The sequence below is a fragment of the Oxyura jamaicensis genome, chromosome 1 (assembly GCF_011077185.1).
Source record: "Oxyura jamaicensis isolate SHBP4307 breed ruddy duck chromosome 1, BPBGC_Ojam_1.0, whole genome shotgun sequence".
In the NCBI taxonomy this organism is placed as follows: Eukaryota; Metazoa; Chordata; class Aves; order Anseriformes; family Anatidae; genus Oxyura; species Oxyura jamaicensis.
The window spans coordinates 54444584-54462620 of NC_048893.1; the positions used below are offsets into that span (position 1 = coordinate 54444584).

Below are 18037 nucleotides of genomic sequence, written 5' to 3' on the forward strand. Positions count from 1 at the left end.
GGATGGAGAGCAGCAGCAGACTGTTGCTCCAGGGTACAGCCAGCCCCACAAAGTCCACGACAGCCTCAGAAGGGACATCCAACTCCCCAGCCAGCTCTGGCCCCATCCCAAGCACACGATGTGCCTCTCCCAGCACACACACCAAAGAGCACAAGGATGCTGTCGAGCCCCTGAAGGGTGCAGCCCAACATCCTCAAGGCTCGAGTTCCCTCTGCTGGCTCTGAAGATTTATTCCACTAAGGAAGCCTGTATTGTGTGCTCCTGGGTTGGATTTTTGTTTTATTTGTGTTGTATTTTTTTTTCCCTCCAGTCTCAAGGGCTGTGCAAGTCCCCATTGAGAAGTAATGCATTTTGGCTCCTGAAACACTTATTGAGGAAGGAGGGATGAGCAAACTGCAGCTTTGATGCACAAAAGAGCAGCTTATAAACCCCCCAAACCACATCCCACACCTCCCACAAAGGGCTGAGGATACCTTTATTTCCTCTCTCCCTCCAGGCAACGAAGCAAGGGTACCAATACGAGGTTTTATTTTTATACAGACTAAAAGCTTTTGGAGGTTAAACAAACACTGACGTGACACTGCAGTGAAGCATGCAAGGGGAAGCCCGGCTGCCCCAAACAGTAGTTAAATAGGCCCCTGGCTGTTTGGCTCCACAAGGAAAAGCTTCTTCCAGGCATCAGGGCTCTTGTCAGGCCGCCACCAATGTCTCTTCCTTCCTGGGTGTGGGACACGGGGTCAGGTCACTTGATGCGGTAGAGGACCTTGCGCTGCATGCGGTGCTGGATCTCCCCACGCCTCATCATCAGCTGCAGCACCTTGTAGATGGCGTGTTCAGGGTATTTCTGGAGAGGGAGAGAGCAGGGTGAGAGAAACTGGCAGGGAAAAGCTCACTGCAGCCCAGCAAGAACCTGCCACCGTGGCTAATGCCAGGCTGTGGTTTTCCCCAAGGCAGCAGCCGGGGAAGCCTGGTTTCACAGCCCAGCCCTGTCCCACCTGCCGCATGAAGTCCTGGACAATGCTGTGCTCCGACACCTGCGAGCCGATGGCAAAGCGGCGCTTGAGCTGCTTTTCGATGCGGGACAGCATCTCTTGGTCCTCCTGCGTCGTGAAGCCTTCCGCCCCTGGGGGAAGAGGTTGTGTGAGCTCTCTGTGCCACCCAGATGTCATTCTCCAAGTCACAGTGCCTGTCCCCCACCACACATGCGTGTCTCAGAGATCTTTAGTGAAACTGTAAGCAAATACAGCATCACCCATCCTGACCTGACAGGCTGCCTGACATGGCCGCATCAAGCGTGGACACCTGGAAGAGCCTCAGGGCCTCCTCAACATCTGCCTCGGTGGCAAAGGGCTGCAGCTTCATCTTGCTGAGCGACTCCGCAATGCGCACGATGGCCTCCAGCTGCCTGCAAGATGACGGGGATGCTCCTTGTTTCCACTGGGGCTCCTGGTGATCTCCTTCCCACCACCACCCACCCCACTCAAAGCACCTCCAGTGCTGCTCCACTCACAAGGGCTCTCACGAGCACCCCGCTCACCCCCCAGCGTTATCCCAGGTGACACAGTGACTCAATCCCAACCCCGAGGGTTTGGGTGGATGATGGCAGCCCCGGGTAGAGCCGGGCCTCGGGGCACTCACCGGACGGTGATGGGGATGCTGGAACGGCGGTCGCTCTCCTGCTCGTGCTGGCGGCTGCCGCTCCGCATCAGGATGTAGCGGTTCTTCAGCTTCTCCGCCGCTGCTGCCGAGAGCCGGGGGCCACATTTCCTGCAGGAAGGGACAGGGGACGTGGCACTGCCAGGAAGGTGCCCTGGGCAGGTTGTCCCTCGTGTGCCCAGAGCCAGGAGCTCAGCCACCCTGCTGCAAGGCACAGCTCAAGCAGCACGGTGCGACCCAGGCACTCACGTGCGGCAGAAGGAGATGAGCTTCTTCAGCTTGTTCAGTTCGATTTCACCTTCCACAGCCTGGGTCTGCGTCAAGGCGCTCACGTGTAAGGACATCACGTGCTTGGCCAACGTCTAGGAGAGCAAGGGGCAGTCAGACAGCAGAAAACCTCCCTCTGACCCAACCACAGCATGCCACCCTCCCAAAAACCAAGGTGGCAGCTTGGCTTGGCTCAACACAGGGCCAGGACAGCAGCCCAGTGACACGGCTGCTCAGCAGCTCTGTCCCCATGAAGTGGAGGTAAAAGTGCCTCAGAGGACCAAGGGGGACCAAGCTTTGCTGGCACTGAATAAAGCATCCCCATGACCCAACCCAACAACTGTGCCCAGTTCTGGTGGTGAAGAGACACAAAGCAGGCTGAAGGCTGCCTTCTTCCACGCCAGCCAGGCAAGAGACCTTGCTTTGCTTCTTCCCCAGGTTCTCAGCCCCACACTACAGCTATGTAAGTTCCCAGGTGTTTGCCCTGCTGCTGCTCCCGTTACACCGATGGCACCACAAGAGCCAGCACGCCCCAACCCACCACGTCTCGCTCCTCGTTGTGCTCATCCTTGACAATGAAGATCATGTCAAACCGGGACAGGATGGTAGGCATAAAATCAATGTTCTCCTCGCCTTTGGTCTCATCCCAACGCCCGAAGACGGAGTTGGCAGCTGCAAGCACCGAGCAGCGGGAGTTCAGTGTGGTTGTGATGCCTGCCTGCAGGGAAAGAAATGGACGGGGTCAAAGTCACATCCACAAAACAGCAGGGCTAGGAGGCTATTAACTCATAGGAAGAGCTCCGAAGCAGTTTAAAAATACCCATCCTCAGGCATTTAAATAAAGCCCTTTTAAGCAGCACCCAAATGCTCTGTAATGGTTCCACAATGAAGAGGGTAATTGCAGGAGCTGCATGGGGCTGGACCCACATCTGGAAGAAGACTGGCTTCTGCTGAGACCCAAGCACCAAGTCACTTCATTTAAAACCTCCCATCGAGGGTAAAGACACACAAGACTACCCTCAAGTTTGCAAGTGGAGCCAGAAACTGAGGTTGAGCACTGCTGGGTGCTGAGGGACAGTGCCCAGGTCATCGCTGCCACAGGACTTTCAGAAGTGATGCTGGAAAGAAGAGATGCAGGAGCGTGCCTGAGATATAAAGGGTCTTGCAAAGGGAAGACAAAATCTGATGGCTTAGGTGGCAGGAGATCAGCAGCTGAACATCTTTGTTGTTTTACAGGTTAGCAGGGGCAAGCAAGTGTGACCAGCAAGGACAAGCTGTGGTGGCTGTCTTATTACAAGGGACTGAACAGCTCAGAGGTGAGCCAGAGGGAAGAGGAAGGAGGAATGCTGCAAAACAGAAGTTGGACAGTGGAAACGAACTGAAGCCCTGATTTAAGAGAGGATCTGGCAGCAGGATGCCAGGCGATTTCTGAGGAAGGCTTCTCACCTTGGCAATGGAGATGGTCTGCTGCTCCATGGCTTCGTGGATGGCCACGCGGTCATCCTCCCGCATCTTCTTACCCAAGGTGGAAAATGAGGTGGGGGGGGGGAGAAAGTAAAGTAAGAGCCACTGTCAGTTACCTCTGGTGGACTTCAGCTGAGCGCGGGGCCCCACACGCCCCACGTTACCTTGTCAAACTCATCGATGCACACCACTCCGCCGTCCGCCAGCACCATGGCTCCTCCCTCCATGAAGAAGCTCCTTGAGGACGGGTCGCGGATGACCGAGGCCGTCAGGCCAGCAGCGCTGCTGCCTTTCCCCGAGGTGTACACCTGGGTGTGTGGGATGAGCAAGGGGACAGCACATCAGCCACCGCAGCACCTGGGAGCCCACGGCCGCAGCTGGGGAGCGAGACAGCACCTCACCACGGACGGAGCTGCCGGAGGAAGGGCAAAGCCCTGGGGGAAAACCCCTCAGCACATGCCAAAAGCACGCAGAACAAGATTACTGTGCAGTCCCAAGCCTCGGACTAAGCAGTTGTGATGCACCGGAGGGCTTGTAGACACACAAACACAGGTATTAAGCACAGGGCACAGAGTGATTCATTGTTTGGTGGGCTGCTGCATTGGCTTTGCTTTCCCCCCGAGGAAACAACGCAGTCAGAGGCTGACTTTAATGGAGGTTACAAGAAAACACAGCTGAAAATATAATTTCATGCCTGGGCTCAGGCTGGAGCTCCGTGCCTGAGATGCAGGCGGCTTCATTTGTCCTGGCCAGCCAGCCTCTCTGCTGATCAAGACTCAAAAACAAACAGCAGCATCAGTCACGTCTTCGGACGTCTGCAAAGAGCCTGGCTCACATCGTAACGAAAGGCATTACCTGTTTCCCCTTCCCTCCCTCATCTCCTGTCCTGTACCGCACCTTCTGCTAGCACAGGTCACACCTCCACCAGCTGCTCTAGCTGGGGATGCATGGACAGGTATCTCTTGGGACCATGAACTTCAGTGCTACGCGGGGAGGAGAAGGAAGAAGTGAGCTGCACCATGAGCAGAGACCTCAAATCACCTACCCCAATGGGCGAGCACTTCTCTACGAACTTCAGCAGCTGGGATTTGGCCGTACCAGGGTCACCCAGCATCAGCAAGTTGATGTCTCCTCGGCGGGTCAGCCCATCCGGGAGCCTAGAGCAGCAGGGTGCAGGGGAGGGATGGTGGAGACATGGTGAGCCTTTATTTCAGTACAAACACATTGCGACAAGTTGCGAGATGCTGGTGGCACTGCCCGAAGACTGTGCAAGGGCTCTGTGCCCTGAATGACTTTTTTCTCCCCACCTCTTGCGAGAGCCGCCAAACAAGAGGCAAGCAATGGCCTTCTTGATGTCGGCGCTGCCGTAGATGGAGGGTGCGATGCTCTTGGCTATCGTCTCGTAGATGTTGGGCATGGCAGCGAGGCAACGAAGTTCCTCCTCTTCCTGAGGGGTCACCGAGCCGGCAAAACTGTGTCCTACGTGGGGAAGGACAGAATGACGGTGAACAAATGGATCTTTTAAAGAAAGAGACACTATAACCCTCAAACCCACTGCCACCAAAAGGCCTTCTTGCATCACGTCAAATGCCACCAGGTCTGAAGGGTGGAAAGAGAAAGCATTTGCTATCCTAGCAAGGTGTGCTCTGTGCTTCCAGGCTGGGTGAAGGAAGGAGAAGGGAAAAAGAAAAGCAAGGATCTTGGGCAAAGCAGATAGGAGGAACGAGAGGGAGAAATTACAGTCAGGAGCACGTTTTAAACACATAGCTCAATTCTAACCATTGACTTCAGCCCAGATCCTCAGGGATGGCTTAGTGAATTCCCACTGAGATCAATAAGATGAAAGTACTTAAATACCCTGGAGGACTCAGGCTGAAGCCTCCTCATTTAATCTCTCTGAAACAAAGTCACACAGGACACTTGAGTTTACAGCTCCCAGGGTAAGCCAGACCTCCTGGACAAGACTGAACCTTTCACTATATAAGCAAAAGAGAAGAACCCAGGCTGTGATTTTGTACAAATCTTGCTGAGGGACTGTCGTACTCAGGAAGGGAGTTCTCCCAGCACCAAGTTATCCACAAAGACCAGGCAGGTGCCAAAAGCAGCTCTCACCTGAGCCCTCCATGTCCACCTGGATGCCCACCACGCGGATGTAAGCGCTTCGGATGCCCACGCCGACATTGTCCCGGCCCTTGTTCTTGCTCTGGGCTGACTTCTTGATGGAGTAAATGCCCATGATAGTGACTCTGTTCCCTGGGACAACTTTGTCACACAGGTACCTAAGAGGAGAAAGGTGAAAGCAAAGGATGGTGGTGAGGAAAAGGATGGCCCCACCAACAACCATCAGCCCCTCTCTTTCCAAACCCAGAAGAAGCTAGAGGCCCAACACTCAGCCGTGTGGGCTGCCAAGAGAGAAGTCAGGGCTAAACTGAGAAATGCCAAGGGAAGGACACGCCAGTCTACAGCTCTTGACACTGCTTGGTGAGGCTCCCATCTGAGGCTGGGGTCACGTCACACATGGTCCAGCCTGGCTGAGAAACGCCAGCCACAGGAAGAAGCAAACAAGCAGAGAACAATGCCACCAAAATCAGCCCGAGATCATCATCAGCACGTCCACAGCCCTCGCAGAGACCCTGCTGTTACCTGTCGCAGTACAGCTGCAGGTGCCGGGGCATCTCCCCGTGTGGCACGGCGTCGGGGGACTCCTGCAGCTTCAGGACCTGGAAGTCCACGCACTTGCACTTATCTGGCATGATGAAATAGGGGTCCAGCGGGCACTTCGGGCGGCCGGCCTGTTCTCTGTGGGGAGAGATCAATCGGGAGAGTCAGCTGGGGGCTCGCACTTGTAGAAGGGACAGCGGTCACAGCCAAGAGCAGCCCGCCTCTCCCAGGTCAGAAAGACAGTGCCACCAGAGGAAAGGCTCACCAAACCCTCTGTCTCACCTCCAGCAGCTACCAAAAGCAGGTGCTGAGGTCAGGGTATCGGAACAAGCCTAAGACAGGGCGATGCTTCCCCTGCATACTCTCCCAGCCTAGCTACAAGCAAGGAGGCAGCTAATTCACTAATTACGCAGAAGATAACAGCACAGACTCAATGACTTGACAGGACATATTTCTTTGTAATCTCACACACAAGGCAAACGTTAAGTGGTTCCTGGCGAGAAAGCAATTAGCAGCGTGACAAGGCTGCCATCAACCCCCGAGTCTCTCGAGACGCCGGCTCGGCGTAGCTGCCTCGTGAGGCTACAAGCTCTCGGGGACGAGGAGCACCTCTGCATCCTGCTGGCTCCTCCGTACGCTGCAGGCAGTGCCTGACTCCAGGCAGGCAGCAGCAGGGCTTTTTGGGGGGATGAGACAAGGGAGGAAAAGCCTGACGAGTGTCAGCCCTGCCGCGCCAGAGCTGCGCTGACCCACTTGTGCGGCCAAGGACCGGGAGCCAGGGGTGATGCCTATCCCAAAGGCTGCTCAGGCTGCATCAGAGATAAGGGAAAGGAAATAAATACTGGCAGGCACGAGTTCAAAGGCACCATCCATCAGGCTCAGCTAGCGTGAGGGCTGCAGCACAGCAGCAGCCTAATGCTTGCGGTTCACACAGCCATCAAAAGCTGTAAAGCAGGATTTGGAAGTTAGTGGCAAAGCATCCTTACAGGATTTGATGAAAAGCCCACCAGGGAGGGGGAACATGGAAGCAAGGAGTTTGAGTAAGATAAAAACTTACTAAGGAAGCCAGGACAGCAGCTTAAAGCAGTATTATGGGGCAACTAGAGGCAGGAATGAACCTTTAGGTACAAAGGGCAATAGGGGAAAGCAAAGTTAGGCAGCAGATGGCTTAAGGAGTGATAACAAACAATCCCCATCACAGGAGATTTCAGCACAGCCAGACTCAGTGGAGAGCAAAAACAAAGCCACTGTGAAATCTGGAAGAGGGACCTCCCGACAGCCACCAAAACTGCTTCAGTAAGCCTGTGATAAGCAGAAGCCAGCACAAGAGCCTGACAGGCAAAAGGGGTTTTCGTTCACTTTGTTAATGGAAAAGATAAAGGCGTGAAAGTGAAAAGGGTGAGGGAGAGAGGTCAAGAAGGAAAGCTGACGACAGGCTTCTGTGTCTGTAGCAACAGGGGTGCTAGATGCACAGGAAGCACAGGTATATAAAAGAAGGATCTTGTCTTCTGCAAGACAGGAACAAAACCATGTGCAAAAAGAGCTGGAGGAAGGCATGCAGCTTAAGCAGTGTGCTGAAGTGAGATTTACATGCATGCGAGATGGCAGAGGCACCCTCCGCATTACTGTATGTGGAAGCCCTCACAGGATGCTTTGGAACAACCTACGGAAGGATTTATTTATTGAACCTCTGCTATTTTCAGAAGCTGTGCTTGGAGCCCAGTTGTACTGGGACAGCAAGCCCTGAGCAGCCAGTCTGGTCTCACAGCTGGCCCCACTTTGAGCAAGAGGTTGGACTGAAGACCTCCTGGGGTCCTTTTCCCCTGAGCTTTCCCCCACCACCCTGCCACACACAGCCCCAGGTCAGTCCTTACGTGTTGCATTTCCTAGGGAGCGAGTACCCCTCGAGGCCCGGGCGCACGGCAATGTTGTTGATGGTGTTCCGGCAGCTGCGGCACTGGATGGCTATTTTGGTGGCTTTGGCTCGCACGGGGGTTGCCGCAATTACGATCCCGGGGATCTTCACAAGGTGGGACATCTGGTCAGACTGAAAGGCAAGAGGTGAAGAAAAGGTGAGAAAAACACCACTAAAGGATGGATGGCAAACTCAAGATGTCAAGGAAACTTTTTCTTGGACACGCTCCCCACTTTTACGGGACTATAGCACCAAAAGGAAATAGCCTTGACAGTGTGTCTTGCTGTATAGTAGCATGGTGTGGTTGCATGACTTAAATTATGCTTATTTTAAAGCAAGAGAGGAAAAGACACTCATTATATGCAGAACATCACTAACAGCAATGATGCCCTCATAACAAGACAAGGAATAACAGTCCTCTGCAGCCAAATTTAAGCTGCCAAAGTATCCTTGGCTTGTAAATTAGTGTGCAACCCATATCCTGAACTATGTAATTAAGCATCAAAAGCTTCCCCTGCCATCACACTCACAAGGGGTGAGCCCTGCCACCCGCTGCCCACTGCTCCAGGCGGCAGCGACCACCTCACCTTCAGGCTGCGGATGCTGGCTGCGTTGGCGTCCGATCTGAGCATGACCTGGATGTCCTGGAGGGTTTCCTCCCCCGAAGGACGAGGACGGGTGACCTCATCTGCAACCTCCTTTGCTGCTTCTTCCAGCTAGAAATGGAACAGGTCGGCCATTAGGAGGGTGTTATGGCATGTCATCAGGGCTGCTCCCACGACGTGACAGTGTCAGTGCACCAAGCTGCCCAGTCCCTCCATCCTTACCAGCTGCAGGTGCTCAGCGGGCTGCTTGTACAGGTAGTCCGCGAGATCTTCATCGAAGCTGGCCAGGTCCTCCATCTCCACCTCCACCCAGTACTGACCCAGGTTGTAGTGCCGCTTGAGCTCATCCCTGCAAGGCAGCAAGGGGGAAAGGTTTGTGGGGCAGGAAGCACCAGGAACCTGCAGGGACCTCGGGAGCAAAGCACTGCTGGGAGGCTTCGGCTTGGAGGGGAGATGGGGGAAATGGGGAGAGAATTAAGGGATGCCTGCAGGGAAACCTTTCACCCTAAAGGCTTTAAAATGTGACAGCGGGGCAGGGACAGCAGCACTTGCAGCAGCACTGTGAGATACAGCACTGGCTCATTAAAAAAAAAAAAAAAGCCATAGATATGTATAAACAAAAAGCACATATACATGAAATAATGATAATTAGAGGGGAGCGCCAGGGGTGCCCGCAGCACCTGTATTTGAAGGTGAAGCCCGTCCGGTCCGTGCCCACGCGGTACTGCCGCAGGAACTCCTTGAAGCGCCGCTGCAGCTGGGATTTCCGCACCTGCCCCTCGTCCGCCGCCGGCTCGCCGCCGAAGCTGTCGCTGTAGTAGATGCCGGGCTCGTCGAAGCCCGACATGGCGCCCACCGGCCCCGGGACCCCCAGGCCCCACGGTACCGCCGCGCCACGGCTATTTCGCGGCAAAAAAAAAAAAAAAGCGCGCGCCGCGGAGAGCTGGCGGGGACCCGCCCCCGGCCTCCGATTGGCCCGCCCGCGGCGCGCCGCCGCCCATTGGTCCAAAGCGCCCTCCCGCCCCGCCCTCGGCGGGAAGCGATTGGCCGCGGTTGCCGGGCGAGGTTTTGGCGCGAGAGGTTGGGGAGAGGAGAGGGGGGAAGGCGAAATGGCGGACGGGCGGGACCATTGCCCCGGATGGGGGGGGGAAGGTGAAACCATCTCGGGCGGGGGGAGCGTAATGGCGGCGGGGGGGCTGTGGTGGGCAGCAGGGAAGGAGGTTTAGTGGTAAGGAAGGGCAAAGCTTCAGCCTCCAAAGGCTTCCTTAGGCCTGGCAGGAGCATATGGATTTACGTGGGATACCTTGGAGCCACTGGATAGGCGGAACTCTATGAATTTCAGTAAATGGCTGTGTTTGAGTATCTGTTGCGTCTTGTGTTCCTGGCTTTTCAAATATTGGCCACCTGTTTTAAAATTACCCATTTATCTTCCTACCAGAAGTTGGCAAACGGGTCCAAAGGGGGAAGCAGTAACGGGGATTTTGGAAGGATACGGGGTGGGTGCGGACAGCACCAGTCCCTGTTCCGCTGGTGCTCCCCAGCAGGACCTGCCCGCTGTCATGGTTCTGCGCTGGGCGTCGGAGCAGCTCAGCAGGGCTTCGTGTCCCGGGGATTAAAGTCACCGCCGGGGCAGGCAGCGCCGTGGGGACAGGTTGATCACAAAGGCTTTCAGGCAGGAAGAGAGGCAAGGCCTGAGCTGAGAGGTTATGGCCTTGCTGGCTCTGAAAAACAGCCCCTCCTGCAGCGACTCCTGGATTTGAAGACCCTCCTAAGCAGGCAGGGCAGTGGCTGGCCACCCACCCAGGCCTCCAGACCTCATACAGCAAAAGGGAAGAGAAGAGAGCTGTGTACACAGGCTGCTCCAGCAGTGCCACCTAGCTGGACTGTCTTTAGCACTGCCTCGTCTGCCAAATTCTGGGAGTGATTGGGGTTGGCGCGACTTCACCTAGGTGAGGGCATGCTGTAGCATGCTTGTTCCCCATTTTGCTGTCAGGTACAGTCAAAGCCTAGCATGCATTTGATTTCCGAGTGGTGAAAACATGCTTGCTTTTCTGATTCATGGGGAAGTTCTCACAAACACAGTCTGGTTAATGAAGCCCTCAGCTGGCCATGTCCTTTTTGGGACCTGCTGAAGGTCTCATCGCATTTTTCTCTTAATAGGACAGCACCCAGCTCTGACATCCAGTGCATCTCTTAAATTTAGAGATAATTTGTACAACCGCGGAATTTCGTTCAATTTCTAGAAATGGAGACCAGAGTGTAGGAGCTGGAGAAACCTGCCCCAGCTTGTACGACAGGTTATTGTTAGAAAGGAGTGGGAACAGAGGCTGGCTCTGATAACTCTCACTTTCCTCTGTTGCCACATCTGTGGAGGCAGCAGCTCCAAAAGACATAAAATGGGGAGGAAAGAAAGACACCTCCTTTCTTCCCAGGCAAGGCTTTAACAATACGAAACATCAGGCTCAAAGACTTTACGTTGAATTTTATTCTGTATATAAATTATATAATCAGACAAAAGAACAACACTGTATCTTCAACAAGCATCATCTGCTAAAAAAAAAAAAAAAGAAAATGATTGGAAAAAGATTTAACAAAGACCTGATAGTGTCATATAAAACAGTCTATAACCCACGGGAGCTGTGCGGCTCTGCAGAAACAGTGATCACAGTATTATCTAGCAGTATGAAATATTGAACAAACAGAGCTCTGGGGAACTGCTTATTTCTGAGGCAAGACAGGTGTCAAAGCTATATTTTTGATCCTGATCCTGTAGGATTTTTGCAGATATGCTGTAAAGCAACCACAATTCTTGGCCATAATTTTTAGGCCTTTCCTGCCCTTGGTTCTGGTGATGAAGTTAGTCTCTGAGGAGAGCTCACACCAAGCACAGGAAAGATTTTGCCTGAACCCCTGTGCAGCACTCTCTGCTTTCTGTGGAGAAAGGTCTCCAAATATTAGTGGCAGAGCCAAGATCACAGTACCCAGTCGAGGGGAATTTCTCTCAAGGGACTGGGGAAGATGGATTAGTTCAGGGTGAGGGAAGGCACAAAGAGAAGGTGAAGGTCCTGCTTGTTCACATAGCAAACAAGCCCACGGCGACTGTCGTGACTATGAAGCCGAGTGCGAGGATCCATCGCACGAGGGGAGAGGTGGCCACCAGGTCTGTCTGACTCCTGCTTGTCCTCTCGGTTTCTTTCCCAGGTGCTGGACCTAGAGCAAGCAGGGAAAATAACGTGGATGAGGGTGGGCTGAGGCAAACTGATGCTGGTGTGCTGGGGCAGACCCTGCTGGAGCCATCGAGGGGAGGAGGAGAGGGCCCAGAGCCCTGTGAGGCTGGGGGCAACAGCAGCAACAAGTTCTGGTCCTTCAGGGCAGGTGAGCAAGGGAAACAACCAAGTTGACTTGGGCATCACAAGGCTCACAACCCCTCTGCCTGTACTTGGATATCGGCTTCTTTATTCCCTTGCCTCCTCTCTGACTTGTAAATGCTCTGCCTAGCTCTTCAGGGGACTCATTCAGACCCCTGATGTGTGCAGAAGACAGACAAATAAAAAATAAAGACTGAATTTTAAAAGACATTTTGTCTCCTGTTTCCCATTTGTTAGGCATTTTATGGCCTTAAACAGGTAGTCCTTAGCACACCAGACAAATAATTGTCCCAGTACAACGTCAGAATGGGATCCCTCATCCAACACCAAAGGCTATTGAGAATCTTATCTCTGTGGCCTATTGGAAAAGGAGCAGCAAAGATTCACAGGGAACTTTTACTGCCCTTCTCAAAGAACTTGCTCTAAGGTTCATTGTCTGGTGATGCGCAAGGCCAGGATGCTTTTCATTCTTTGCCATGGGAAAACTGCTTCAATCCAGTATGCACTGAAAAAATCTCCCTTTTGGTTTCAGAATGGGTATGTCATAAGGGATTTCTTATGGGAAGCACACATTATCAGGGAAAACAGCCTCTTTGGTAAACATCTGAGCCTGCTCCTACTTCAGTCGGCAAATCTGACTGCATAGAAAGGGATTGCCTCGGTGGCTCAGGCTATACCCAGTTCATGATCAGCACTTGCCAGTAGATGGAGCCTTTTATTATTATTATTATTTTCTTTTCTTTTTTTTTCCAAACTGAGCGACAGCCTGTTTTCACCAGGTCTGAGTTGGTTACTGTTTACCATCCAGAACCATGCTCATCATAAACCCCGCGCACTTTCAGAAGCTGTCTTGAATAAACACCCCTGAAAGGCAGGAAAATGACCAGAGAAAGATTTAGTCCAAAAGGATGGGCCATTGGGCAAGGCTGCGTATATGGAAGAACCCTCTTTCAGCACCTCAACTGATCTTCTGGGCCCCACATTGTAGTCTTTGCTTCTGTGAACTCAAGGCCAGCTTTCCCTGGGGTTGAAACTCATGTGGTTAATGAGTTGCTAAAACCTTAGAGAAGGAGAGCAGAGTGTCTTCCTCATTGACACTGTTTCAGGAGACCCTATGTATGTCATCCATGCTCAGTCACGTCTGGAAGAAGCTTTGCCCATACCGATGCCTGCCTTTGCACTGTGTACTGACTGCTGGTGAAGGGAGGGGGCAAGCACCTCACACGCATTTCTCAGTGGCTTTTACAAACAGCAGCAGAGGAAGGGAGGATAGCAAAACTACAAGGGACAATGCTAAACAACAGCCTTTAGAAATGTCTTACCGTGCTCATATGATTTGTTAATGCTCCTAGCACGAAGCTCTGCCTTTGGCTGCACAAGGTGACCGTTCTCCTGGCTCTTCGACACCAGCTCCTGCAGCGCCTCAAACACCTGAGAAGAAGGAACAGTGTCTCATTATGTGGCCTCTGCTCTTTGGCTTTCACTGGTCCCTTTGCCCCTGCCCCAGGCACTTTAGGAACCAAAGGAACCTGCAAGATTCCAACCCAAGTCTTCAACACTTTTTGCCCAGAACACAATCTGCCTGTGAGGTCTCCCTGTTCACTTTACAGGTTTCCCCTGAAGTTTCCAGCTCAGGTGAAGGTTACTGCCTGTGTTCTGGTGGGAAGGAAAGCAAGGTATACCAGTGCAGCTAGTCAAAATTCACAGACCTGTCGAGCTGCGCTGCAGAGGAAGGACAGAAAGGTGGTGATCTCTACTCCTGGTATAAGCCCTCATTCATATCTGAATAATGGCACATGGAAGAGCCTGAATTCAAACCCCAGAGGAGGGAGAAGAGCTCCTCAGAGACCAGTTGTTTGCTAGGCTCCCAGTCTGGACAAGCATAGCCATCCAGTTCCGACTAGGTTGCCATAACCCACAGCTTCCCTTAGGCTCCACAGCAGAAATACCGGCTTTGCCATTCCCCTGTATCTGTTATCTTATTTGAGAGAGGGTGTGGGCAGACAGGGCTGTCTGGTTGTTACTCACCTGTATATTTAACAGGAATGCTTTCTTGGCCTCCTCCAAGACTCTTTTCTTAGTAGCAAGGTCCATCTCAAGGGCATTCATGCGGGACCGATAGAGCTGTTTGAACTTGGTGGCGTTGGAGACTCCGTCGAAGGTGAAGAAAGCCAGCCCTTCCCCAGTGCTGGGCAGCTGGAGAGCCTTTTGGGCAATTTTCTTCAACACCTGCCCCCCAGACAGGTCTCCCAAATAGCGAGTGTAGGCATGGGCCACCAGGAGCTCTGGCTGGTTCCTGCCGACGTAGTGGAGCCTTTCAACATATTTCTGAGTAGCCTCAGGACATGGGATCTCTTCCCTCCAGTTTCTGCCATAGAAGTACTTCAAGTCTTCCTCCAGGGCAGCTTTCCGGTGCAGCTCCGCTGGAAAGTAAACTGGGGCATAAACTGGGTTGTCCTTGTTACGTTCAATCTCTTCCTCCAGAGCAGAGTAGATGAAGTACAGGGAGGCTGTAACGAGCTGAAACAGAAGGAAGGGGATGAGGTACAGGTGCATCTGTCTGTCTTCTTCAGGTTTTGGGACAAAGCCCACCAACAAAAAAGTTACACCCAGTATTAATCATGCACATCTGTTATGGTGCAGGTTTCCTATCTGGCAAACAGAGTTGCAAGGGACAGTGAGACACCAGTCTAGACCTTCCCCTTCTTTCAGCAGCATCAGGTAAGACCTAAGCCATTTCCAGCAGGTACTGGTCTTACCTGCCCTTAAAAGCTGCTGCTTTCACCTTGAAGTTCTTGCAGCTTGACATAATGGCAACTAGAGCCTTATGAAACCACGCAATGGTCTATTCTCTTCATCCCCCCAGTCAATATGAAGAGTATTCCCAAAGGTGCATTGCTTGGTGCATTGTTACAGTCTGAACGCTTCAAGATGTGGCTTTCTTTTGTGGGGCCCTGTGAGATGACAACCCACCCTGCTAATTTTGCAACCTATCTACCCAGCTGGCAGCCCAGCAGCCCGGGAATGGAGGCGCCCCACATCTCCCATTCGGTCTTGGAAGTGGCATTGCCTCTTGGTTACCCTGAGGACACAAACTCAAAAGGGGCTGGAGGCACAGCCCGCCTCTGAAAAACGCCTTTGTGAAGGATCACTGCGAGGCTATGTGCTCATCCCTCTGTTCTGAAACCATTGTTATTGTTGTTTTTCCCAGCTTACGCGATATTTTCTTCTGTCTGCCAACTTTTCCACGTGGCATAAGACAATCTAGCTGTGTTCTTCCCTTCCCCAGGGATTCTGTTTGCAGAAGCTGTATTCATATTTACACCTACAGCACCTCTTGCTTACACTGAAATCCCTTATCGACAGCAAGGGGTAAAACACGAAGGTATTGTAGTACAGGGGAGTCAGGTTTGAAGAGGGATTACACCGATGTCAGGAGAGAAAGCAGCTCACTCTCCCACAAAGCTATCGGTTCTGCGGGACAGGAGGTGCCGTTTCAACTTTACGCCACTGTGTCAGCAAACAGGACTTTGATATACACACAGGCAGTGACTTGGTTGTGGAAACAGATATTCACATTCTAGGGAGTCATGCATCGGGGCTGATACATGGGTTTGCCAAGAGGGCAAACAAAAAAAAAAAAAAAAGAAAAAAGAGGTTTTTAAATGATAACCCGTTTCCCAGCTTACTGGAAAAGAGACCAAATACAGGAACATTGCCTAACAAATCAAGAAAATTTAACTTGACCCGTTGTTTTTGGTGGCAGCTAGTGGGTCAGTGGGAAACGTGGCTTTGGAAAATTGTCATTACTTTTTAAAGCCCAGCGTCACATCTCACTACCCCTGACAGTGTGTAAACAGTTTCTGGGAAACCGAGCTGTGCTCCTGAATCTGAAAGGATTTTTTTGTTGTTGTTGTTAATGCCAGCCTGTCTCAAATTCGCTGCCTAACAAATGCCCCGTTCCGAACAGCAGGAAGTCAGCACCTGTGATTGAATTCATGCTTCGCTAAGTATCATGAATACAACCTGTCAGGAATAAGTGGTCTTTTGCCTATTCTTGTGGATTTATTTATCAAGGAGCGATTCAACAACAAAGTAATTAAGCCACAGGTCAGATTACTGGCTGTTATTTGCAAATCCATGCGTCAGTTCCTCTGGCCTGCCGGGAATTTCTAGGCCAGGTGTTTGCCTTGGTTTTGCTCATGGCTTTGTTATGTAGCTCAGATCCCAGGCATCCCCTATAGCCAGGTTAGACACAGACTAGTAACTACAAATAACTTAATATTTCAAGAAAAGCAACAGGCTCCTACCTGCTAGCAGCAGATACCGCTTGCTCAAGTTCAGTCTGCCTTTGAGCAATTGTTCCTGATCTCAGCCTGCTAGAACCCAAGGGACAACTAAACCCCTGCAAGGTCTGGTGCCAGACGTGATCTCACAGCCTCACTTTATCACTATCCCACCATTATTTCTAGCTGTAACTGCTCAGAGTGCTCTAAATTTAGCGCGCTCCATTCTTGACACTTCAGCCACTCACATATCTGCACATTGTTGTATCATCTCCATTAACTGCCTTTGCCACTAATTAACATGCAGGCATTTATGAAGACAGATAAAAGCAGTTAGATTAATCCCTTCCCGTCCTTTTTTCCTGCTTCAGCTCGGCTGCCCATCCCGAAAGGCAGAGCCCTGCCTTAGCCTCCTGCAGGAGGGGCTGATAAGGTACGAGGCTGCTGTGGTTTGTTGTGCACGGGAGATGCGGATGCTGCCCCCGTCCTCCCCGCTTTGCTCCCCACACATCCTGCCTCATCTCACAGCCTGCTTCCTGGTGAGGAAATCCCGTGCCCAAGCTATGCTGCTCTGATGTTAATATCGTACCTTAAACTCCTGGAGGGACACCTGCCCCTTCTGGAAGTTCTTCATGAAGGGTGTGTTCTCCGCCTGCTCGTGCACCTCCTTGGTGGCTTCCTTCAAGAGCTCCGACAGGTCCTGAGACATGCTGGGGAAAAGCAGCGGGACAGGCATCAGCGTTGTGGCTGCCCTCCAGCAAAACGGATCTCAGCTCTCTAGGAAAAGCAGGGAGCCTGGGACGGCAGGAAAAGGAGCAGAGAGATCCCGAGAGCCAGGGGCTGGGGTGCCGGCATCCCAGTCGCTGTCCCGAGCGGGGAAGACTGACAGACTCCGTCCAGAGGGGAGAGGAGGAGCAAGCTGCTCCCTGCAAAGCAGAAACAGGAACAGCGTGCCTAAAAGCAGAAGGAGCAACACACTACTTTTTCAGCTAAAATTTACCCTTTCTCCCTTGCCCCGTTCTCACCTTTCAGAGCTGTGTTTTTTGGAAGTTTCCATGTTTCTCCACGTCGTTTCCCTGTTTGTTTTTGTTTCCTGCTTGCGCTCCTCCTTCCCTTCTCCTCCCAGGACGGCGAAGCGTCTGAGCCTGGCAGCCCAGCTCCCGCATCCAGCTTTATACCGACGAGCCACGTGAGCAGCTGAACCGCTGACCTCAGTGTGAGCACAAACTTCTTGCAACACGCTTCTGCACTTCCCTTCCCAGCGTGGCTGTCGCCCTGCCTCTCCCCCAGAAGGAGGCCAGCCTCGGACAGCAGGAGGAAGTCACCCGATGCTTTGTGACAGCTCAGCGCAAACAAGGGGATGCCCGGCCACTTCTCCTTCCCCGGGGGGCTCTGTAGCCCTCCTGGTGTTGGAGCAGCAGGGTTGAGCAAGGAGGGGTGGGTTTCTGGGGGCAATGCCCGTGGTGGGGTGGGCAGCCCCCTGTCCCTACACCCATCTGTGTCCCAGCTGCGCCCTGCCTCTGGAGCTCGCACAACATCTGTCCTAATCCGCTCTAGCAAGACCCAATTGCAGATGTTTTATTTCCCCTGTCAGTGAGCCTCTCAAGTAACACAGAGCTGGCAGGCCACGGGATGAGGAGCTCTGCGCAGCAGGACGCTGGGCTTCGCACCGGTCCTGGGCACGCAGGGTGATGCAGGTGCTGCAGCACGTGTGCCAGCTCAGGTCTGCAAGAGCCACGAGTACAGCTGCGCAGCACCAGGCCCTGCTGAATTCACCTTGTCTCCTTGCACAGAGCCAGCACAGGTGTGCCTGCA

General features: G+C 52.7%; 2 protein-coding genes across 2 annotated transcripts; both read right to left on the reverse strand.

The window, feature by feature from the left end:
- Positions 1–511: 511 nt before the first annotated feature.
- On the reverse strand, positions 512–9415 carry MCM5 (minichromosome maintenance complex component 5). The gene is made up of 16 exons (XM_035315182.1): positions 9249–9415; positions 8791–8917; positions 8551–8679; positions 7923–8095; positions 6031–6186; positions 5500–5666; positions 4695–4866; positions 4433–4544; positions 3552–3695; positions 3370–3435; positions 2465–2641; positions 1906–2018; positions 1639–1767; positions 1263–1405; positions 996–1123; positions 512–844 (listed from the first exon to the last, which is right to left on the reverse strand). Exons 1-16 carry the CDS (start codon positions 9413–9415, stop codon positions 743–745), a joined length of 2205 nt encoding a protein of 734 aa, XP_035171073.1. The 3' UTR covers positions 512–742.
- A 1620-nt stretch (positions 9416–11035) lies between these two features.
- HMOX1 (heme oxygenase 1) lies at positions 11036–17402 on the reverse strand. Its single transcript, XM_035347540.1, has 5 exons — positions 17248–17402; positions 16812–16932; positions 13965–14456; positions 13259–13367; positions 11036–11778 (listed from the first exon to the last, which is right to left on the reverse strand). The coding sequence occupies exons 1-5, from the start codon at positions 17277–17279 to the stop codon at positions 11642–11644; spliced, it is 891 nt and encodes a 296-aa protein (XP_035203431.1). The 5' UTR covers positions 17280–17402; the 3' UTR covers positions 11036–11641.
- Between the last annotated feature and the right edge of the window lie 635 nt (positions 17403–18037).

What these genes read in the sequence shown, in the direction of transcription:
- MCM5 (XM_035315182.1), bottom strand. Translation starts at nt 9,415, where the DNA reads ATGTCGGGCTTCGACGAGCCCGGCATCTACTACAGCGACAGCTTCGGC. An exon ending in CCGCTGAGCACCTGCAGCTG is followed by an intron (nt 8,680 to 8,790) that starts GTAAGGATGGAG and finishes TTCCATTTCTAG; the next exon opens with CTGGAAGAAGCAGCAAAGGA. An exon ending in TCCAGGACTTCATGCGGCAG is followed by an intron (nt 845 to 995) that starts GTGGGACAGGGC and finishes CTCCCTCTCCAG; the next exon opens with AAATACCCTGAACACGCCAT.
- HMOX1 (XM_035347540.1), bottom strand. Translation starts at nt 17,279, where the DNA reads ATGGAAACTTCCAAAAAACACAGCTCTGAAAG. An exon ending in TGTCCCTCCAGGAGTTTAAG is followed by an intron (nt 14,457 to 16,811) that starts GTACGATATTAA and finishes CTTCTGTTTCAG; the next exon opens with CTCGTTACAGCCTCCCTGTA. An exon ending in TAACAAATCATATGAGCACG is followed by an intron (nt 11,779 to 13,258) that starts GTAAGACATTTC and finishes TGCTTGCTCTAG; the next exon opens with GTCCAGCACCTGGGAAAGAA.